Consider the following 14,526-nt stretch of genomic DNA (forward strand, 5'->3'; position numbering starts at 1 on the left):
TGTGGACGGGTGCAGATTTAAATCGATTTAACGCTGCTAAATTCGACCTCAACTCCTAGTGGAGACCAGGGCTGAGAAAAATGTGTGGAACCACACTGAAGGTGAATCACTGCACTTAATTCTGTTTACATGCCATACTCAGGTCTAAAACAGGTGTGGGTGGGATCCAAGGAGTTTGAGGATATTGGATGCTGTTGGAGTTGGTCTGCCACAGCCCTTTTGTTGTCAATTCCTGGAAAAGGCAGGGTAGAGACCAGCTGTTAGTCATTGAACACTTTAGGTTGAGATTTTCAAAGCAATCTGCAAGATCTGAGTAAATAATTCTAATTAAAGATGTTTGGCCAATACTCCGATTTTATGGTGAATTAAAAGAATACGCTTCTAGTCAACACCATATTTACAGAAGAAGTAGGGAGTGATTTTACCTCTGTATACAGCACTGATGAGACTGTAACTGGAATACTGTGTACAGTTCTGGTGCCCACATTTTAAAAAGGATGTTGAAAAGTTGCAGAAGGTGCATAAAAGAGCCACAAAAATAATTTGTTGGCTGGAAAAGATTCCTTACAGTGACAGGCTTAAAGAGCTTAATCTCTTTAGTTTATCAAAAAGAAGATTAAGAGGTGACCTCATTACAGGGTATAAATACCTTCATGGGAGAAAATATTCAGTAATAATGAGCTCTTTAGTCTAGTGGAGAAAGACAGAACAAGAACAAATGGCTGGAAGCCAGAGAAATTCAAATGAGAAATTAGGCACAAATTTTAACAGTGAAGGTGATTAGCCATTGGAACAAACTACCGGGGGAAGTGGTGGATTCTCCAGCTCTTGATGTCTTCTATTCAAGATTGGATGCATTCTGGAAGACATGCTTTAGCTAAACTCACATTATACTTTAGTCAAACACAAGATATCTGCCACAATATGGGCTAAATGGGTGAAATTTAATGGCCTGTGATATACTAGAGATCAGACTGGATAATCTAATGGCCCCTTCTAGCCTTAACTCTATGAATCTGTGCATGAAGTAGACTAAGATTATATTTCGGTAGTCTGTGATTTTTCAGAAATGATAAAATAGTAATTATTATTTTTTATTTTATTAGTGATAATGTCCACTGTGTGTTAGGCACATTCTAATAAGCACTTAAGGAGGATGTTCCTTTCTCTGAGGTGCTCACAGGCTTAAGACAAACAAGCAGACAGAGGTCAGGGGAAGAGGAATAACAATAAGCAATTTAGATACAAGTTAACTTGAATCACTATATGCAGAACAGCAGAAGTGAATAATTAAGAGGAACTTAAATATGGATAGCATAGGGGCCTTGCAGATGAGCCCAGAGAGGTCATACCATCGATAGGTACATAGAAGAAGGTATGGAGGTGACTGAATGAGACTCTGACAGATTAAATGTGTTTAAAATATTGGATCCTATCATGCAATTTTCAGTGTAGATGACATACTTCACTCCAGATCTTCTGACTGTTGGACTGGCAAAACCACGTCACTGGAAAATTAGGATACTTGGATAGTTTGGATGTGTTGCTTATCCATTGGTGGAAAATGTTCATTTAACTTGAGGGGTCATTTCCAGCAACCTCAGCATATGGGAGAAAGATGAAGAGCACCCTGTGTGTAGGAGCTGCCTTCAAAGAGCTGCCTTCACATTCATATCCTGGCTAGAACTGATGTTTACCTAAGAATAAACAGGCGTCTATTATTATTGGCGTATTCCTGGCAATTATTCTGAAACAAGGATTAAACAAACCCCAGAAAACTGTAAACAAATAACATTAAAGTTCTGATGCAAAATCCTAGCAAAGCCAGAAAACTGCACCGTGTCCGTGACTAGTACTGTCAGGCAGCAGTCTTATATTATTTGTGCTGCAGATTGTGATGCGACACCTAGACACAACAGGGTGAGCCAGGATGATGCGAAGGCTCTACCTTTAACTTGCAGTTTCCTGGCTTTTGTGAACTTTAACTCACACTCATCCTTCATGTTAGAAAGGAAGATGTTGTTCTGTCTAATGTGCCCTTTAAAGACCCTTGAAGTGCGTGTTTGCTCTCTAGGTCAAAGGCAATATCCCAGACTAGTGGGTTAAGTTTTCAGGCGTTGTATCACACAGGTGCTCATAATGACTGTTAGGCTCTTGCACCCAGCCCGCTTGTTACTATGGAGATCTTTGAACTACTTCTCAGGCCTGGTCTATACTACAAACTTAGGTCAATGAAAGATGCCTTACGTCAACCTAATAATGTATGCGTCTACACTACCAGATCCCTTCTGCCAACCTAACTCGCCTGTAATGTCGACTTAATTACTCCACCTCCGCAAAAGGCGTAGCACTTAATTCAGTGTTGATTGGTTGATAGAGAGGCAGTGTAAATGCAGCGTTGTGTAAATCTACTGAATTAGCCTCCAGGAGGAGTCTCACAATTCTCTGCTGTGACCACTCTGGAGATGGTTTTCAACTCTGCTGCACAGCAGCCAAGGACACAGGAAACAGCCTCTCCCCTGTTAAAGCCCTGGGAACTTTTGGATTGCCATTTCCTGTTTGATCAGCATGGAGAGCTCGCCATCCCAGCTGATCATGGCAACTCAATGCCCCAAAGGTGGTCCAGCCTGGAGTACACAGCGGGTGGTGGAACTTATTGGTCTGTGTGGAGAAGAGTCTGTGCAGACATAGCTCTGATCCAGCCAAAGAAACGTAGACATCGATTAAATTAAAATTAAAAGATTGCACGGTGCATGGGGGAGAAGGGCTACAGCAGGTATATGCAGTAGTGCTGCGTGAAAATCAAAGAACTTCGGTAGGCATAACAGAAGACAAGGGAGGCGAACAGTTGTTCTGGTTCTGCACCACAGACATTTTGCTTCTACAATGAGCTGTATGCATTTCTCGGTGGCTACCCCACCATTACCCCCAAATGCAGCGTGGATACCTCCCAGGAGTTTGAGTCCTGGGCCACCTCAAGCAACGATGAGGAGGACATTCTGGATGAGAAAGAGGAGGCGGAGGAGAGTGGGAGACAAGTGAGCAGTGGATTCATTCTCCCTGAGAGCCAGGAACTATTTTTAATCCTGGAGCCGAGCCGGTTGCAGGACAGCATGGTGGCCGAGTGTGATGCCTGGGAAGGCACCTCTGGTGAGTATGCAATTCCGATCAAACTGTAGGGGTTACGTGCTCTTATATTTGATGTTTAATTTGAAGGAAAAGTGAGGTGCAGGGGGTATCTGCTTCCTAATGGCAGTTCCAGCTACGCAGAGGGTGTCCCATGGTAAAGACTGTTTATGTGCACAGGGATGGCCCGGGAATTCTCCATGGCGATCTCTAGGAAACTTTCATGGAGATACTCTGCAATTCTTGCAGAAGGTGTCTGGGGAGGGCTCCCTTATTTATTCCACCACAATAGGACACTTTCCCATGCCACTCCAGTATTAACTCTGCTGGCCTCATTGCGGTACACATAAGGACCCGGTCTGTACCCAGACACTTGCAGCATCTGCTCCCTTGCCACCTCTGTTACCCTCAGGAGACTGATATCACGTAGGATCACCTAGGGAGACAGTGGAAGTTTTCATTACAAGTGCTCATACTGCAAACAATAGAGCATGTGATCCACCATACATGGTGACTTCCAGGTCCCTCAACCACGCTGTCCCTAACATGCCTGTGGTTTGGTTGGCAAGGATTGGCGTTGACCTCAGATTCAGGGCAACTATTATCAGCAGCATCAAGAGGGGGCTTCCTGTGTTATTTTGTGGCCTCATACCATCTCCCCTTCCCCCCAGAGCTAATTTGGGAGACTTAACGCTGCTCCCTGGTCTCAAAGCAACATCCATGTTGCCAAGGGGAGGGGGAATTGTCTTCCTGCCCATATGTGCGCCCGACATGAGTTTCCCACAAGTTGCAGCACAAGGCCCGTCGCCCATGCCACTGGATCATACTCACCATGGCTGGAACAGCAAACCGTTTTGTTGAATAGCTAGGGATTCTGAATATGTTCTGTCTTGCACTTGAGTGAAATAAGGGGAGTGTTTTTTAAATAGCAACCAGGGTATTCACTGACAATGGTTGCCTCGTGCTTTGCATGCCTTACAGTGGAGAGCTTGGCCTTCAGCACATCCTCCACAGTGGCAGAGAGGCTTTTGCAGATTAGAAGGTGGAAAAAAAGAATGTGATACGACATGTTCAGCGAGATAATGAACACCTCTGGTACAGCTGACATGGAGCAAAGACCCTGGAGGATTTCATTGTCTGAAAAAGTGGACATGGACATAGAGAACAGGAGAGCATCCCAGGAGCATGAGCATGCCACGCAGGATGAGATGCTGCGGATTATGAAGGACCAGTCAGACATGTTGAGGCATCTGGTTGAGCTGCAAGAAAAGCAGCTTGAGGCTAGATTCCCTCTGCAGTCCCTGCAGGATTGCCTGCAAACATCGCCCTATTCCCAATCTCCCTCCCCTCAAATGTTCCAGGAGGCAGGGGTTGCGGTGGCGGAGTTCAGTATCCCTTCCACTCAACACCGGGAGTGGGTACTAAGAACAAAAGGTGGCCATTTGGAAACCTTTGATGGGTAAGACTTCTGTGCTTTCACAGACAAGCTGACTTGGTTTCCCCCCTCCCAATTTTATCACACTGTTTGCACAAGGTTAAATTATTTTCCTGTTCTTTCAGTTTCTTTATGTTTGTTCAATAAAAGTCAATGTTTCGAGAATTTAATCCAATCATGAGGACTTTGGGGGGGGGCGGTTATTCAGGGAAATTAATGCAACCGAGAGGATGGTATAGAAAGGCACAATGCAGATAACCAGCACACATTGCTGATGCTCATTACTGAAATGGGTTTTCAAAGCCTCCCAGAGACGCAGAGTTCCTTGCTGGGCTCTTCTTATTGCCCTGGTATCTGGCTGCTCAAAATTAGCTGACAACCTATCCGTCTCCATGCCCCACCCCCGCGGAAACTTGTCTCCCTTTGCCTTACCGATATTATGGGACACACAGTATCCAGCGATAACAATGGGGATATTGCTTTCACTGAGGTCTAACCTAGTAAGCAAACTGTGCCAGTGACCCTTTAAATGTCCAAAGGCACACTCCACCACCATTTTGCACTTGCTCAGCCTATTGTTGAACCACTCCTTACTGCTGTTGGGTGGCCAGTGTACAGCTTCATGAGCCATGGGAGCAAGGGGTAGGCTGGGTCTCCCAGGGTCACTATTGGCATTTCAACATCTTCAATGGTTATTTTGCGATCTGGAAAGAAAGTCCCTGCTTGCAGTTCTCTGAACAGACCTGTGTTCCTACAGACGTGCATGCACATCATGCATCTTTCCTGACCATCCCACGTGGATGTTGGTGAAACACTCCCTGTGATCCACCAGTTACAATACCATTGAAAATTATCCCTGATGGTTTATGTAGTCTTTGGGTAGGTGGTCTGGTGCCAAGATAGAGATATACATGCCATCTATTTCTTCCCCTCCCCCCCACAGATAGGGAACCCATTGTGGCAAAATCATCCACTATATCCTGCACATTGCCCAGAGTCAGTGCCCTTCTTAGCAGAAGTCAATTAATGGCCCTCAACACTTGGATCACAACAGCTCCCACAGTGGATTTACCAACTCCAAATTGATTCCTCACTGACCAGTAGCAGTCTGGCATTGCAAGCTTCCACAGAGCGATTGCCACTCACTTCTCCACTGTCAAAGTAGGTCTCTTTTTAATGTTGCTGTGCTTCAGGGCCGGAGAAAGCTCTGCATAAAGTTTCTGGAAAGTGACCTTCTGCATTCGAAAATTCTGCAGCTACTGCTTGTCATCCCACAGCTGCATAATGGTGCGATCCCACTAGTCAGTGCTTGTTTCCTGGGACCAAAAACAGTGCTCCACCGTGTTCAGCTGCTGCGCGACTGCCAGCAGCAACTTGGAATTGTTTTGTTCTGTGGCTTGCAGCAGGGCTGCTTGCATGACATCACGAAGTTCTGCGCAGAGACTCCTTTCTCAGCTCTGGAAATACTGCAGAAGAGTGTTGGACTGCTAATGTTTTTCCATCAACCATAACTCAATGTAGCCAGAGTTGGGGATCTCTTTGACTCCCCCTTTTTCAATTTTCCTTCTCATTTCTCTAGATTCTTAGGTCTACTTTCCAGTCACTGTGGGAGTTATGCGTGAGCATCAAGTTCAGAGTGGACCCATGTGTTTATATACGCTGACACACACACACACATCCACACTTTCAGGCAGAACTGTGGATGTTTATTCTTCATTTTTTAGTTTCAGTCTCAATGGTGGGAATAACTGTGTGAGCTGCTGTCACTGTTTTTGTTTGTTTGGAAAAGGAGGAAGATCAATTTTTAAAATAAGACAAATGCACATTCTGGCCCTGGTTTCTATTTATTTTATAACTGTTCTTGTCAGTGGAAAAAGCAGATTAGTCCAGAAAGGAACACTTGTATGATTTTATTTTCTTCAGAACTCTTATTTGAAAAAAACCCACATCTAACAGAAACAGTTCTGTCATCTAATAGCTCATAAAACGTTTCAACACAAAGCTTTATAAATAATAAAGCGCTGGGGGGTGGGAATTAATATTAACCTTTTTTCAAATTAAAGCTTTTTTTAAAAACACAAATATGTTTTGCTTTTTAAGTTTAAGGCATGAAATCTCATAGAATTTTTGGTTTTCATATTGTTGTTTATTTGTAAAGTTACAGAGGGCTGGGGAGGCCATGCTACAGCCTTCCTATGAACCAGATGTGTCCAGAGAGTAGCCCACAGGCCAAATGTGTCACGTGGAGTTGCCAGTGTTACCATCTCTCATTAATGCATCATTATATTGATGCTTTTCTTGAAGCCCTAGGTTCTGGAGGCAGCTGATTACAAGAATATCTCAACTTTCATTTAAAAAGCAAAGTTTCTAGCATTCATGGTTGTGAATAAAGCTGAAAACATGACTTAAGTGCACCCTAAAGGTTCAGAAGGCAAAGAAAAAACCCTAAATTATTATTTTAATATCTCATTATCTTTAAGCCAATCTCATGATTTTTTTGGAGCTTGATACATGGACTTTTGAGTGTCTGGGGTTAACAACGCTGATTTCCTACAGAAAGTTGGCCTGCAGAAACTCTCCCAGCATGCAGTGCTTCTCAATCCATGCTTTCATCTCCTCCCCCACCGCCTTGGGTATGCGCAGGTTTACACGAGGCCAGAGCCCCACAATATTTCCATTGTGGGATCACTGGCCCGCCCCTTTGCTCCCCCTGGTTCTGCAGCCCTGGAATGTTATTGTGTTCCATTGTAACTAAATATGGTTAGTACACAAAGTTCAGTATCTCTTGTTCTCTCTCTGGGTATCTGGGATTTCAGAGGCCATATCAGTTTTGGGGATATGGTAGACTGCATATGTCTGACTCCCCTGGTTTATGGGGTCAGGACTGAAGACCGTGATGTAGTTTGTTTGTTACTGGAATTTTAGATACAGTAATTTGTGGTACCAACCAAAAGTGGCCCTTGGGGATTCCAGTTTTTATTCATTCTGACTGGTACCTTCCTTCCATCTTCTCTCTCTTTCCTCATAGCACAACAATGAAGACTATTTACTCAGCTGTGGCCTGGATTTGAGCCTTTGTGCCCTGGAGACAGGAAGGAGCAATGTGGTCATGGACCAAAACTGCCCTTGTTTATTCTGAATGGCTCTTGGCAGACAGGATGGGTGCATGGGCTAGTGTCATTTTTCTGCATGGTACTCAGTGGCCCCATTACAGTGACTAGGAAAACAGTCATCACAGCAAACTGGAGACACCTCTTAAGGCTTGTGGTGATTCCTTTCCTGTGTAGTGGATATCCATCTAAGTCAGTGAAACGGATATGCTATATTAGTCAGTCCCCTAAGATGTACAGTGCTGAGCGTCATTGCATTCCAAAAGGGGCTGCTCAGACTGGTCCCCATTTTGATCACTGGGTTTGCAGTACTCCCTCGTCTCGCAACAGAGGGAATTCAGTCTTTTGGCTTCTCAGGCACCTGAGCTTCTCTGCACTCTTCATTGCATGCAGCCCTGACCTAGATGAACCACTTGCTCCTAGACTGAAACAATATAATTTCTTCGCATTGGGAATAGGTGTCTCTAAGAATGGCCCTGATCTCTTCTAGGTCAGTTTCTTTGCCAGCATGTTCCCAGAGTTCTTCTGAGCAAAGATTCACAATTGCTATGCTTTGTTCTTGATGGTTTCCTGATGCAGAAATGATGAAACTGTTGTCACTCAGCATCAGGCTTTAGGGAGAAAAAGGGGCAGAAATTATGAGTTTATTAAAAATCAGTAGAAGATTCACTCCTGCAAGTTAGAGGGTTCACTTGAGGCGTAAGTAGTGCTCAGTCAGTGTCTCAGGCCGCCTCAGCTGGGGATCATTGATGCTGTAGACAATTTCAGCTTCCTCTGCTGTGCAGGAAACCTGCTGCTGCCATCATTCCTTGAACTGTTGAGAAAAAATTGGTAAAAAAATATAGAACTTACAGAATGGGGATACTTTGCTCTGATACCCCAGTGGAGATTTTTGGCCTGCCTGGGGATAAGTATCCTATCCAAGGTTGGCAGGCGATCCTCTCTATGTCTATGTTCATGTCTGCTGTGAACAGATCTTAAATACTGTGTTCCTCTTCTGGCACCTGAGTACCAAAAACTGAACAGAATTCAGAAAAAGGCAACAGAAATGATTGGGGGGCCAGAAAGAGAGATTTAGGATGAGAGCTTAAAAGAGCTAATAGCTTGGCTAACCTAAGTTGTGTATAGATAGAGGATGGAGTTATAATAATATGTGAAAGGGAGGAACACCAGAGGGCAAAAGAAAATATGTAGAGTGGTATAAGACGGTGTAAATGAGAGGAATTTGAAACTAAGCAAAAGAAATTCAGGTTGAATATTAGGTAAAGCTTCCAGATAGTGCAATCTGTTTAGATTGTGAAATGGTCTTTCCAGAGATGTGGTGGGAACTCCTTTGCTAGAGTCATTTAAAACTAGACTGGACCAAGCCCAGAAGAATAGTCTCTAGAAACCATTCCTGGCTTGGTCACTGAGGAAGGAGAATGAACTAGATCTTCTTCCCGTGTTTGCTCATGTCGATTCCATTCTAGGTGTGCATGTGCCCACATGCGCGGTCATCGGAGACTTTTGCCTTAGCAGTATCTCTAGGGTTGGCAGTGAAATGCCGTGCTCATGCCGCGGTATATCAGGCGCTGCCAGCCTATGCCCTCTCAGTTCCTTCTTACCACCCGTGGTGGTTAGTCTGAGCACCTCTCTCCCTTGCCTTGCAAATGGTTAGCAATTTTCTCTCCTTATTAAGAGCCGTTCAGCCTTAGGGCTTTGTACATAGTTTTAATTGTTCTTGATAGTTACTTATAGTTGTAGTTAGTAGTTAGAGACCCCAGTAGGACTTTGCCCCAGGCGGGGCATGTCCCAGTCCCCTGGGTTCAAGCCCTGAACAGACTGTAATAGGCCTATGCCTGTTAGCAATTCCCAACGCAGTTCTCTTTGACATGCGATTCTCCCAAGCACTTGAGACAAGTGCCATATTTGTAAAAACTTTCGGCCACGAACTCAGAAGGAGCGGGATATCCGACTCCGAGCCCTTCTAATGGAGTCGGCCCTTCACCCGGTATCCGAGCTCTCCTGCCAAGAATCAGCGAGCACCTTGGCATTGGTGTGTAGCACACCCCCGGCACCAGAATCTGCCCGGCACCAATCAACAGCTCTGGTGCCTAAGAAGAAGGCGTGGAAGCACAGCTCTTTGGCACCAGGCAAAAAGGCTCTAGATCTTCGGGTCAGCAAGCTAGTTTGGGCCGCCTGGCCACTCCGGAGCCACGAGTGCATGCCTCTCCTGTTGGGGCTCTGAGCCCCTTGAAAGGTCCATCACTGACTCAAGGGATTGGTAAGGGACACAAGCTCCTGCCAGCACCGGCACCTGCCCAGGCCTCCCCGGTGCAGAGAGAGCAGAGGCCTCCACCGGCACCGTCAACGCAGCAGGAGCAGCAGTATGCGGCAAAGGCTCCCCCAGAGGGCAAGCCAGCCGCCGTGACACCTGGGGAAATAGTGGATCGCCAACGATCCTCTGAGATGAGACAGCGCTCCCCACCCCAGGTACCCAAAACCCCGGATCTACAGCCCAGATCCTCTGGAGCTCACCCCCAGTCACCAGCACCGCGATCTCAGTCACTGCCACCCAGGCATGGTTCACCTAATGATCGACATCGGTCTCCATATTACCAGCTGGCTTCCTATCGAAGATCCCCATCGCTTGCCACATGGGAACGATCCCCATCCAGACTGCGGTCTCCCAGGTGCTGCTACCATTCGCCTCGGTACTGACACCAGTCATCCTGCTCCAATCACCGGTCTCCAACAGCAACCATTAGCAGGCACACCCAGGCATCGACGGCTCTTCTGTGGTCACTGGAAGGGGACTCCTCCAGCATGGAGGGACGGTTTAGCTCCTTGCCCAGGTCCCCTGGCATGATTAGGGCCTGACACCATGTCAACTGCGATGGCGCAGCTGAGGCATCAAACCCAGTGGCTAACCCAGTGGCCTTATTGGGGTTCATGGGGAATGCTCCCTTCCCAGCGATCATTGGCCGCTACCTCAGAGCAACAGCAGGAGGCACTGGCAGTGCTGGTGGCATCAACGGCACTGGGCTCGGTGCGTGCAGATCACTCAGAGGCTGGGGCAGAGGAAGCAGTTCTTACCCCTAAACCTCCCTCCCCAGTGGTGGACAAAGGCCCGGAACCCCCTCCGGTAACTCAGTCATCCTCGTTGTCCCCGGACGAGGCGGTTGCAGGTCCTTCAAGACCTAGCCCAGCAGATGACTTGAAGGAGAATCAGGCTCTGCTCAGAAGAGTGACAGAAAATCTGGGCTTGGAAGTGAAGGAAATAGCCGAGCAGACGGACTTGTTGTTTAATGTCCTTTCAGCTTCCACCCCTGCCTGCTTTGCCAGTCCATGAAGGGGTCTTAAAGATCGCCAAAGGCTCTATGGTAAAACCCCTCGTCCATCCCTCCCACTTCCAAGAAGGCAGAGAAAAAATACTATGTCCCGGCCAAAGGGTTTGTGTATCTCTATATCCACCCTCCCCCGGGCTCGTTGGTCATCTCTGCAGCTATCGAAAAAGACAAGCAACAGATGCATCAGATCAGGGCTGGGGAGCCCACTTGGGTGAGCTCAACACCCAGGGCCGCTGGCTACAACATGACCTAGCCCTTCATATCAATGTCAGGGAGCTCAAAGCAGTTCGCCTGGCCTGCCAGGCTTTCTTGCTCCACCTGAAAGGCAAGGTGGTGCAGGTCCTGACAGACAATACCGCCACAATGTATTACATCAGCAGGTAGGGCGGCACCAGGTCTTCAGCCCTTTGTCAGGAAGAGCTCAGCCTCTGGGACTTTTGTGTGTGGCATGCCATCCATTTGGTGGCTGCCCACCTGCCCTGAATCAAGAACGTCCTTGTGGATTGCTCAGCAGGACCTTTTCGTCTCGCCACAAATGGTCGCTCCATCTGGAAACGGTCAGCCTAATCTTCCACAGGGGGTGGACTCCCCAGGTGGACCTGTTTGCGTGCAGGCAGAACAGGAGTGCCATAGGTTCTGCTCTCTGCAGGGCAGGGACAAGGGCTCCCTGTCGGATGCCTTCCTGATTCCATGGTCGGGAGCGCAGATGTACACCTTCCCAATGGTGCCATTGATCTACAAGGTCCTGCTAAAGGTGAAGCAAGACAAAGCAACTGTCATCCTTGTAGCCCCAGCATGGCCTCATGAACACTGGTTCGGTACGCTGCTGAGTCTGTCAGCAGCCACCCCCCTGCAGCTGCCTCTTCGGCTGGATCTGCTCTCCCAGAACCATGGCAATCTCCTCCACCCGAACCTGGCGGTGCTGCACTTGAGAGCCTGGCTGCTGCGTGGCTAAGTGGGGATGAATGACGGTCTTCTGCTGATGTCTAGCAGGTCCTGCTGGGCAGCAGGAAACGCTCCACCAGAGCTACCTATGTGGCAAAGTCGAAGTGGTTCATGTGTTGGGCCTCGGATCTTCACATCTGTGTGGAAGAGGCCCCGCTGCAAGACAGTCCTGGACTATTTGCTGCACCTTAAGCTCCAGGGCCTATTGCTGTCTTCAGTCAAGGTGCACCTTGTGGTCATTTCGGCGTTCCACCCTCCATTTCAAGGCAGGTCAGTCTTCACCCATCCCATGACGGTGCCGTTCCTGAAAAGCCTGGAGCGCCTTTACCCACATATCCAAGACCCAGGTCATCAGCCAGCCTTTCTCAGCAAGAAAGAGATTCTTAAATTGAGAAGAAAAATGGGAGATCTGTTAGGACAAACCCCCACCCCCAGTAAGGGGGAGCTAAGGGAAAAGGTTGGAATCTGATTTTGTTGAGAGTCCCCCAGCAATGTGTCTTTAGTTATTCTTGAATATAGGAAAACACCCATTTAGCTGCCTGAGGCCCTGCAGTGAAACCACATCTTCCTCTTTGATGTCCAGTGAATCGGTAGAATTTCTCCTTTGTCTCTCTTGCTCTTGTGAGGCTGTCAGGCTTTCCGGAGCCTTTGATGAGGGAGCTTGGGGCCATCATAAGGGATAAGGGAGAGGCCATTTATTAGAAAATGCATCGGCTGAATATTTGGATCAAAAGTTTTGTGGGCTACAGAGGGCTAACAGCTAACGGTGGTAAAAGAGCCCAAGCCCTGTACTACAGTGCTCATGCCTTTGCCCTTTGGATTCCCTTCCTGACTGCTAGCTTGGCTCTAATTCTACCACTGGCTCTTTCTTCCATGCTTTGCATACTTCTGTAAGTAGAAATACTGTAAAATTGCTGTTGTTCAGCTAGTCCCCTCCTTAACTTTAGTCCACAGCCTTTTGGACTGTGAACATACAATCATGTAGAGCTTTTTGACATCACTGTTTTTCCATTCCCTTGGGATCCTATAAACCTCCTTGAGATTCACCTCTCTCAATCTCCTTCTGCTGAACCACAAAGGCCATTTTTGACCAGTGTGTCTCAAAGCAGCTCCCTAAAACATGAATCATTTGGTTGCCCTTCTTGTATATTTTGGATCTTTGCTCTGTGTGTCCTATAATACAGTGACCGGATTTGTACATGCTATTCCAAAAGAAGCTATCCAGCTGCATTATTGGATGCCAAAATAATAATGTCTGTGGGTTTATACTCCATAGCCCTCCCTACTGCTGCCAGACGTTCTGTGGATGGTTTTCAGGCATGTTGTGGTGAATGTTGCCATGCCAGTGAATTTCAGCAAATTTAAGCAGCTTTGAAATGGTTCTCTTTTCCAGCTAGTTATACTCAAGTTAAATGAACTTGAATTGACACTTGAGCTTCCCCTGCTTTATTACCCCTTTTCACCCTGAATTACCAGTTCTGTCTGCTGGATTCACTTCCATAGCTCTCTCCTTTTGCCATGCCTCTTCCTGACTGCCTGCTTTGCTGGAATCTCCATCTAAAAGGCATCTCTACAAAAATAATGGCAGTTCTTTTGTCCTTAATACCAGCCTTACCAATCTTACCATGTCATGCATCCGATGAATTGAGCTGTAGCTCACGAAAGCTTATGCTCAAATAAATTTGTTAGTCTCTAAGGTGCCAGAAGTACTCCTTTTCTTTTTGCGGATACAGACTAACACGGCTGCTACTCTTACCAATCCTGATTCCTGAAGAGAATAAGAGCAGACATATTGCCTGGGCAGGGAGGGAGGGGAAGGAACAACCTCAGAAAAGATTCTGATGCTCTCCTGTCTGTTTCTGCTGCAGATTTGCTTACAGCGAAGGAGTACCACTGTCTGCTGCAGCTGCTCTGCCCTGACTTCCCAGTGGAACTTACTCAGAAGGCAGCAAGGTGGGTCTTCATCCATTTCTTTCTCGTTAGGTAGATCAGCCCTACAATGGCTTTAGTCCCTGGCGCTGAAAGGGTTAAAATGTGAGAAAGGACATTTAGAGTATGTCTACACTGCAGCTGGAGGTATAATTTCCAGCTCAACCAGAAGTATACGTGATAGCCCGTGCCACCACAGCTACACTGCTATTTTTAGCACACTTGCTGTATCTAAGCTAGCGCGTGTACATCTGCCCAAGATGGAAATTACACCTTCAGCTACAGTGTAGACTTACCCTTAGAGATAAGGCCGAAATGCTTTTAGGGCAGAGAGGCACCAAGATTTGCGATTGAGAAGGGGGGCTTTCCTTAGCAAATAAGAAGTGGTCTGTTGTTATAATATGCTGGGAATGAAATACCAGCGTGATGCTAACATATCAACATTGCTGTCTCTGGCTTTGTCTACACTCAGAAAACAAGTTGTGTATAAAGCAGTGGTAGCTAACACATTTTAACTAACACAACTTTAAACATTATTGTAGATGGCATTTAACATCTTTTAAAATGTGTTTCTATCCCTTCTAAGGTTGATCACAGCCAGCTACACATTATACTAAACCCTTTCTGCAATAGTGTTTAAAATCATGTTAGT

General features: G+C 46.6%; 1 protein-coding gene across 5 annotated transcripts in view; it reads left to right on the plus strand.

Annotated features, from left to right (window-relative positions):
* CSTPP1 (centriolar satellite-associated tubulin polyglutamylase complex regulator 1) overlaps positions 1 to 14,526 on the plus strand; it is a 145,964-nt gene that overhangs the window by 113,174 nt on the left and 18,264 nt on the right. For all 5 annotated transcript variants that reach the window (XM_073348271.1, XM_073348274.1, XM_073348273.1 and 2 more), the window contains one exon: positions 13,814 to 13,898. In XM_073348271.1, the coding sequence (XP_073204372.1) occupies positions 13,814 to 13,898 (85 nt within the window). The remainder of the gene's footprint in view (positions 1 to 13,813; positions 13,899 to 14,526) is intronic.

Source organism: Lepidochelys kempii, chromosome 6 (assembly GCF_965140265.1).
Source record: "Lepidochelys kempii isolate rLepKem1 chromosome 6, rLepKem1.hap2, whole genome shotgun sequence".
Classification (NCBI taxonomy): domain Eukaryota; kingdom Metazoa; phylum Chordata; order Testudines; family Cheloniidae; genus Lepidochelys; species Lepidochelys kempii.